The following is an 8,976-nucleotide window of genomic DNA, read 5'->3' as shown; positions in this document are numbered from 1 at the left end:
ATACAATTAATTCCTAGCCGTGTGTGGCACATGGGCAGCTGTAGGTGAATTACCTTGGGAGGCTGATTTGACCTCATCTGAGCTGTTACTAGAGCAAGTAAGAAGGTTTCAGTGTAAAAAATCAGCTGGTACAGGTAAAGAAAATCTACAGCAGACTCCCTCCCCACCCTATTACTGTAGAAATTACCTCAAAGGAAGGTATTCCAATTTGGTTCAAACACCAAGAGGGTGAAGAATCAGGAAAAAAATTATTCCTCTTTCTCTGTAGCCCATAACTTAAGTACTTTCAGGATACATAGTCACTCCCACCAACACTGATGTAGCAAGCTTATGCCTTGATCTATATGGACATATGCAATTAGCAAAAAAATTACACATTACATCTAAACTAGAATTTGGACATTTTTGTCTATATTATCAAGATTACAGTGGAAACTGAAATACATTTTAAAAAATTTATCTTTCAGGTCTGAAAGACTGTTCTAATAATTTCTATGGCACTAGCCAAAACCTTAACATAACTGCTGTATGTCAACTACATTCATGTGAGTATTACCACACATTTCAGTAACAGTGGTTCTGCTGTCAATGTTTCATTTTAGAATTACAGAATATTTAGAATTTTCCCAAAGGATTATCTCTGCTTCATTACAGGTCTGAATACTGACATCACATGGATTACACCAGCAACACCCTAAGGTCACTGAGCCACAACTGTCTACACAAGCTGAAGATTGACCTCACTAAAAAATTAACTCAAGAGTTGCAATCAGGAGCCTCAACAACAAGAAGATGATGCAATACCATGTTTTACATAATTATATTAATATCCCCAATATCCTTAAAATGTATAGTGTTGGAGTATCACACTAAATGCTAGAACACTTGTAAATACATTTTATTTTTTCACTGAAGTTCACACAAAACATGTTAATTCAGTTTTTTAAATTGTCAACACAGAAGGCAGTAGTTTGGCTTTTTATAGGTAAACAATAAATCACCTCCTCAATTAAAGTCAAGTTCTAACAATTCTGAGAAGTCGACAGTGGCTATATTTACTTACAATTTAATATCAGAAGAAAAAATTAACATTCCAGGTTACTGTAGAAAAAAAGTGTATACCACATTTAATGGCATACAAGATCTGTAACAAGCAAAAAATACCCTGTTTTACAAGTAATCTCTCTTCCAAATAGGTTTTTATCTTAGTGCAGTTAGTACTCTCTCCCCATAGGCTATACATTGAGAATCTCTATATACAAAAAGATACAACAAATTTATACATTACTTATTGCAAGATATTAAGGATGCCATAAAATACACAAATTAAATTAGTTTCCCCCCCAGTGGCATACCCTCTTGCTTCTCATTTCTCCCATGAAGCAGTCTCCTTCTCTGGTTCTAAGATTAAGTTCTTTCATTGAAAGGCACGTACTTCTCTACAATAGAAGAAACAGATGCATTAATCTGAAATGCCCTGTTTCAAGGCAAATTTAGCCTACATTTTTAAAGATAGCACATTATGAAAGAAACCAGAGAGACATGACATTTCATTATTAAATTTAACTGGAAAAACTCATAGTTACCATATTACTGTGAAGCAAAGTACCATCAACCTACATTCATTTAACCTCTCCAAATAGAGAGACAACTCATTTACAAAAATAAAAAGCAATTTACCCTGATGAATATGTTTTTGAACTTTCAAGGCTACTGAGTTCCTACTGAAACTCTGGCAAGTCTTGGTATCATTCCAGTCATGGAATACTATAAAAAAGATTGAGTAAATTATTTTCCTTGTTTCTTGTAGCCCTGAGCAGGCAGTTTCTGTGTGAAGTCAATTCAATGAGAATTTTAAACTACTAGTGTGAGGTAATTTTGAAAAATAAAGCTGTGGTATTAGTATACCGTTCCTCAGTTAGCATGTGTGTAAAGTTGTATTGCAAGAGACCAAAGGCTAGAATTTCACACTTATTTATAGTAAATTTAATAGTAAGCTATTCAGCAAAATGGCTAAAACCTACTCTTTTAGTAAATTGCCCCAAACAGCAGCAGCACAGAAAGTAGTGACATGGGAAATGATGACAGTGGAAGTACACTTAAAATGTGATTGTTACAGCTGAGGGCACTGGGGACCTTTTTTCACACATCTCTGAAGGAAAACAGCAATCCTTGAAAGCAGTAATGTACACCAGTATACTAACTCTGCTATGGTGATTTTTTGGAGAGAAGCCAGTTTCTCTGCCTAATCCTGCAAAGGGTCTAATACCAGCTAACCCAAAAAAGCCTGTAGGGATTTCTAATATAGGCATACTATTTGTAGAGTAGCACCTTAAAAAAAGGTAGATTGTCTTAAGCAAGGAAAATGAAAGCAGACTGGGTGTCACTGTATTTTTTAACAGCTTACAAAGAAATTAGGAAAAAATACCTATTTTTCTATATAAATCAATACTTTTACATATATACCAAAACTTGATTACTTTGATGTCAATAACAAATGTAAATAAACATGGAGATAAGAATTTCCCATAACTGCATTCAGTTTTTTAGTGCTTTCAGTTATGAGTTACAAGGGAAAGAAACTTAAGCAGTAAATAAGCTCAATTGTTGAGTCTAAGTTAAGTAAAACTGCAACTGTTCTTTACTTAACAAAGCACTAAACTCAAAAAACTACTAAAAGCCTCTCTTCCTTGTTCCCAGGCTTCCCACCAGACTATTATACATTTAAGCTACCTTAAAAAAATCCAATCAACCATACCTCTGAATTACTGCAAATGTCAGAAAAAAGTGTAATGACATCTCTCCAGAACATGTGAGTATTACTTTCATAAAGTTGTCCTCAGCATCAAGTTGTCTTTGCTTACTTAGGCACTTTGTTCTCCCTTTGGTCATTGTGCTTAAGCAGTAGCATGAAGACTGATTACTGAGCTTCAGTGCAAATGCAACAAGTTAAAACAAGGGGTAATAAATTAACTTTAAAAAGTACACTCCCAATCAAGATTTTTAAAAATAAAATAATTCAAGACTCTAGTTTTCAAACTATCTTCCCAGCAAGGATGTACCTTTGCAAAGTTTGAACACCATTTTATCAAGCTGTTCCACAAAGATTTGTAGAGTGAATTTACACTGTTTTCATCCTACACATGAACTATTTCAAAGTAAAAAGTAGCTCTTAAAATTCTTAAAAGAAGCTCTTAAAATTTTAAGAGCTTCTCTCCATAAAAGAGAAAAGGAAGATATAAATATACAAAACCAGAGAAAATTCACCATCTTCACTAAATATAACTGAAGTCCTTGTTTTCCTGAGTTCTCAGTATCCATATAAGGACTTCAGTAATTTAGGCACTTACTTTCAGAGTGCTGTTGAAACAAGTTTAGATACTTCTACAATGAAATATTTCAACAAATTTTACTTCTCCCTCAAAATGAAGTATTTAGGAAACAGGAAGGAAGAAAAATCAGAAATATACTCTCTGAAAAGTTATAATTGTATAATACTGTTTGTTAATGATGACTAGCTATATTATAATTTTACTTCCTACTAAAAACATATTTAATACTCCTGTAAATAAGCATTTATAAAAATATTTATAAAAAATATCGTATTAACTGGTCATCAAATACCTCAATGTCTAACAAGTATGCTGAATTACAACAGAAGCTGAAAGATTTAAGGAAGACATTGAGGGAATTCCTGGATATAATGTGACAATTACCTGTTACATTTTACATATATATATATATATATATATATATATATATATATATACACACACAGGAAAAAGACTAGTAACATAGGGTAATGGTAAATGTCACATAATTCTAAAATACAAAGGAATGCTAAGAGGAGATACTCTAGCTACTTTAATCTAGTGTATAGGGCAGAAAAAAGTCGAGAGAGACTCTGACTTAGGGGAAAAAAATTAAATCAGAAAGATTCCTATTAAGGAGACAAAGTTAAAGCAGACTGAACTTTTCTCTTCAAGTTCCGGAACTGCATCCAAAGTTCCTCCTGATAAATGGCAGAACACCTGACTTACTACTCCAGTACTTTTAATTCATTTGAGACATCATGTGTTGCATTTATGAAACAGTTTTGCTTGAGATTTGAATCTTATTTCACATTAGACAGTGTGAATCCATTACTTGCTGTGACTGGAAGAATTCCTCTGATCTCTTCTGATACTTGACAGTAGTCAAGTAGCCTTCACTATGAACTACGACTATGATAATCCCATCAATTCTTTACTGTATCTTTGCACCTGCAAAGTGATGGCATTACTCTAAAAAGAAAAAAATTAAGTGTGAATTGCATGAATTGAAGTATTAATTGATCATGTTTAAGGACACTAAGGAAACAGAGTTAAACACAAAAGGAAAAAAAAGTTAAACACAAAAAGAAAATCCAACAAAATTTTCCTGTATCTACAAAGTTTCAGAGAGTAGCTTAAGAACAAGAATCTTTCAGTGCAGCAGTACCAAATAAAAAAACCTGGGCCAGGATCATCATCAACTAACTGCTGACTACTTTAGCAATAAGAAAGCAGAATGAAGCAAAGCTCCTTGAAGGAGAACTCATAGGTGAGAATAAACAGGAAAAACTAAGGAGCCTTCAAATTAAGAAAAAAAAAAAAAAAAAAGAGGTGAAAGCTGGTTGTTGATTTAACATTAGCTTCAATAACACTGTATTTGTAACAAAAATATCCTACCTTCCTCTCCATTTCTCTGGAACTCACATGTTGAAGACAAATGGTGTTTATCTTCTTGCCCACTAAATTCTTGCCCATTTAAAATTCAAGAGATCTTGACATCCCTTCTCCAACTATGCATATGAAACACAGCAGTGAGCTTTCTAAGAGAAACTGCTTATCACACACACTCCTTCACTTCTATTACTAGAAGTACATTCAGGTTCTAAATACAAACCTTCGAGGATGGCTGGCATCAAATAGTGTTGTATCATCATCATCATCATCTTGTTCTAATGGGGTCAGCTCCATGTTTTCTATGTTTGTATCCAAAACTCCGTATCTTCGGGTTTTTCTGTTTTGCCTTCTGAGCCTGAAAAGTATTTTAAAACATGAAAGTAATGTAAATCTTTTGCTACTTTCTGATCAAATAATGTAAAATACTGCTGTATGGATACTTAATGCAAGTTTTCTACAATTTATGGTAAGTGTATACACTTAGCTCTATCAGAGGTCAGACAATTCTAAAAGTCAACAGTTTAGATGAAATGATTACAGCCAATAAGAGTGTCATCTGTAGTTTTGTACAGGATTAATGTAGTGAATACAAAATGGCACTTAGAATCTAAATATAAGAGCCACACAAAAATATATGCAAAAGCATACTTCTAATATATTCTACTGAGAAAAAAATTGTCTTGCTACATATGTGTCTTGCTACTCTATGTATCTTTTGCATCTGTAAAGAAAACAGATCAAATCAGGCAGAAACCAAACAAAGCTATAGCAAAGCTATAACTTGTAACACAAGTCATGGCTGACACTAGAAATTTTGTTATTGTTTGTGAAGTCTTTTATAGACAGCAAGTTAAAAAATCATCCGTAATTACACTTTAGAATAAGATAGATCCTGCAGAGTCAATGTTTTGTATGCTTCACAAAGCACGGAAGGAAGAGGCAGTGACTCATGTTTCAGGATTAAGGCACAATGCTTATCACAGACAAGCAGACTGTCTGCATCTGCTTTTCTCACTCTTCACAGATTTGCTGCATGGGCCTGGGTCCCATGCGCATCACCCACGCAATGAACCATTCCATTTGCCATTCCAGAACTACTCTTTAACCCATGGAACAAGACTTGCTCAAGTTCCAGAACTCAGACCAGTAGTCACTCACCAAACAATGTGCAAAGGCATCTGTTTACAGAATGCAGCCAGAGCCACTTTCAGTAACTGGCAAATAACTACAGGAAAGCTATAGGACTTTAAAAAAAAAAAAATTGTTTCCTGGTACTGAGTGCTAAAACACAGAAGTGGTAACAGGTCTTTAATTTAGAAACTCCAGAATTTACAACCCCAAGTTAGGTGCCTACAAAACATATTTACAACATGCAGGAACTACAACACAGAATATTTTTGAGCTAATAAAAAAATTCAATCTATTATGATATAGTACTGCTATCTATTATGTATATACCTTACACTACTGTATACTGTGCATAGTGACTCTGTCCCACATTTGGGCACCATTTTAACTATCTTGTAAGAGATATCAAACACAATACTGCAATTCTCAGCTTCAAATCCTGTCCTGAAACTCTGGTGTACTTATAATACCCTTCTTGAAAGAACATACTACAGCATTCAATCTTGGTTTATCTTTTCACTATACTCCAGAGTATATGTCCCTGTGGAACTGAGAAGCAAATCTAACGCTGTAAAAATGGGAAAGAGATGAAGTACATACCTATCTTCAAAGTTCTCCAGTTTTTAAAGTTAGAAGAAATAATCAACACAACCATTTCCTCCACCCTCAATTATGATGTGAAAATGCAGCAACTGTTACACCATGCATTTAAGTGCTTTAGCCCAGAACAAACTACCCAGCTTTTTCATTTAAAGCTAAGGCTAGTACCAAACCCAAAAATTTTACTTTTCAGTTCAAGACAAAGTCTCTTCCGTGCTCCTCATTTACTTCAACTGTTCTTTACTCCTCAACATAGAAAGAAGCTGTACATGTCAAAGCACAAAGTAGAAAAAAATTCTGAAACTTTTAAGATGACAGTGTGATGAAAAATAAGGTTGTTTCTTATATATTGTACGTTTTGGTTTCCACTAAAGTAGAAGCTAAGCAATTGGGACTAGGACAAGCATTGTGGATATCCTAGCAGATAAGAAACTATTTTAAACACAACAAAAATATGAAATTAAGAGAAGGCAGTACATGCTACTCGTACAGGCAACACTTCTGTCGATCTCCCTTTACATTTTACTTTTTTCCTTTAATGGGTTAAAATGCAAAAATGCAAAGTGAGTTGCTACTGTGATTTGAGGGTAACCTAAGACAGTCATAGCAAATTGTCTAGATTGTAGATAATGCAAAAAAAAAAAAAAACAAACAAAAAAAAAAAACAAAAACAAAAAAAAAAAACACCACAACTTATCACAAAGCTGGCACAGATTCTAGATTCAAGCAAATCCTGTTGAGAAAGGATACACTAATCACTTACAACTCAAACTCTTCTCTATATAAGAAGTAGTTAAAAAACTACAGCTACAGAAATACTGGAGATGCTTAAGCAACCTGCATGCACAGCCATGACTCTAAAGCAGTGTCCCCGGTGTTAACAAAAATAACTTAAAATCTTTTACTGTGTGACTGACACTGCTCAGTTGGAAGGGACCTATTTTTCAACTACCCTTCTAAACAAAATGATGCAGATACTACACACAATGGGTGTATCTAAATGTAATGAAAAGTACATAGAGAACTTCCTGTATAACTGAGGTGCTTTATGCATAATCATACATTTGGCCCTTGCTCTGAAGAATTCAAGTTATTAAAGCGTGAGAGAGAAGTAAAACTACTAGGACAAAAAACCAAAAACAAACACTGTACTTAACTGCAAAAGCGCATCGAGTTATGTAGAGAACAGCTTCTATGAGAAACATAAAGGCAGCTAAGTGGTAGTAAGCTTTATAAGGGCCCTTCCCTTAAAAAGACACAAAATAGGTTAACTTTACTGTAAAAAAAAGGCATAAAAGAAAATGTTTCCCAAAAAAATCGGGGAGAAGGACAACTTTGGTAGTTCAGCGGTACAGAAGTTTGCAAAGTGATCAAAAAATCACTCTAAGAACATAAAAAATAAACTTAGGCGGGCTGACGGACGCCAGCAGCGCCCAGCCCAGCCGAGAGCACAGGAGGGATCCGGGAAAGGCCCAACCCCAGCTCTCGCTGACGTGTCGGAGCCGCCCGAGCTGCTCCCCGCCCACACCGGGGAGGCGGCACCGGGAGCGTCCCGGCGCGGTCGGGCGCTGCTCGCCGGCCCCTCCGGAGCCGCGGGGCCGACACGCTCCGCAGCCGCGCTCGCCCGCCCGCTCCGCGCCCTCACCGCACGGTCCGGATCACGAAGTAGACGATGAGGGCGGCGCTGGCCAGCACCAGCACGGAGAGGGCGCGCTGGGTCATGGGCTGGCCCTGCTCGGGCGGCGCCGACACCTCGGCCAGACGGCTGCTGCTGCTGCTGCTGCTCCGCGTGGAGGCCCCGCCGGCCGCCTCCGTGGGGCGCGGGGAAGCGGTGGCGGCGTCCCCGCAGCGGGCGGCCTCCAGCAGCACCAGCAACACCAGCAGCGGCCCCAGCAGGAGCCGCGGCAGCGCCGGCGGCCCCATGTCCCCTGCCTCCCGCCCAGCACGGCCGCGCAGCCCCGCGGGGCCCGCCGCCGTCAGCGCGGCCGCCGGAAGCGGAAGGCGCGGAGCTCCGCTCCGTCCGGCTCCATCGCCGCCGTGGGCGCCGCCCGTTTCCTGGGCGTGGGCGCTGGCGCTTGGGCGCGAGTGAGGCGCTACTTCGAATGTAACAAATTTTGGGCGGGGTAAGGTTTTTTTCACCAGTCCTCTACTTTTAGCCTGATAACTGACTTCAGTGAAGGTAGAAATGTTAAGGAAACCTTCCAGTGTGACCATTTATGAGACCCCCTGGCAGCCACTTCCCAACGCCAGAGCTGTCGCTGCTGAATGACACCGAAGTCGCCTTCGCCGCGGCGGCTCCAGTGGCGCGGTGTGTCCCCGCTTTTCTCCCCACACACCCCAATCGCACTGTCAGACCGGGTTTCCCATAGCCATCGTCAGATGTCTCGTTTATTGACGGTGCGGTACCACAGAAACAGCCCGAGCTGGTCCTCCGATGCTACCGTGCTACCTGCAGCAGATGTATTCCTTAACAATAAACGAAAGGATGGTTTAGAAAGTGATAGGTCCTGAAAACTATAGCTTTTGCTTCAGCTGTGGTCCA

General features: G+C 38.3%; 1 protein-coding gene across 3 annotated transcripts; it reads right to left on the bottom strand.

The window, feature by feature from the left end:
• Positions 1–877: 877 nt before the first annotated feature.
• On the bottom strand, positions 878–8,412 carry FAM174A (family with sequence similarity 174 member A). Of its 3 annotated transcripts, XR_010745693.1 has the most exons (5): positions 8,080–8,412; positions 4,927–5,061; positions 4,710–4,822; positions 4,187–4,283; positions 878–1,439 (listed from the first exon to the last, which is right to left on the bottom strand). XR_010745693.1 is itself a non-coding variant. In XM_066338587.1 (3 exons), the coding sequence occupies exons 1-3, from the start codon at positions 8,355–8,357 to the stop codon at positions 1,418–1,420; spliced, it is 435 nt and encodes a 144-aa protein (XP_066194684.1). In that variant the 5' UTR covers positions 8,358–8,412; the 3' UTR covers positions 878–1,417. The 3 variants fall into 3 exon arrangements, 1 of the variants encoding a protein (XP_066194684.1); XR_010745692.1 differs by lacking the exon at positions 4,187–4,283; XM_066338587.1 differs by lacking the exons at positions 4,187–4,283; positions 4,710–4,822.
• Between the last annotated feature and the right edge of the window lie 564 nt (positions 8,413–8,976).

This window comes from Sylvia atricapilla, chromosome Z (genome assembly GCF_009819655.1).
Source record: "Sylvia atricapilla isolate bSylAtr1 chromosome Z, bSylAtr1.pri, whole genome shotgun sequence".
Classification (NCBI taxonomy): Eukaryota; Metazoa; Chordata; class Aves; order Passeriformes; family Sylviidae; genus Sylvia; species Sylvia atricapilla.
The sequence above is the reverse complement of the archived record's forward strand: the minus strand, read 5'-3'. Positions and strand labels throughout refer to the sequence as shown.

What these genes read in the sequence shown, in the direction of transcription:
- FAM174A (XM_066338587.1), bottom strand. Translation starts at nt 8,357, where the DNA reads ATGGGGCCGCCGGCGCTGCCGCGGCTCCTGCTGGGGCCGCTGCTGGTG. An exon ending in TTCGTGATCCGGACCGTGCG is followed by an intron (nt 5,062 to 8,079) that starts GTGAGGGCGCGG and finishes AATACTTTTCAG; the next exon opens with GCTCAGAAGGCAAAACAGAA. An exon ending in GATGCCAGCCATCCTCGAAG is followed by an intron (nt 1,440 to 4,926) that starts GTTTGTATTTAG and finishes CTTCTATTGTAG; the next exon opens with AGAAGTACGTGCCTTTCAAT.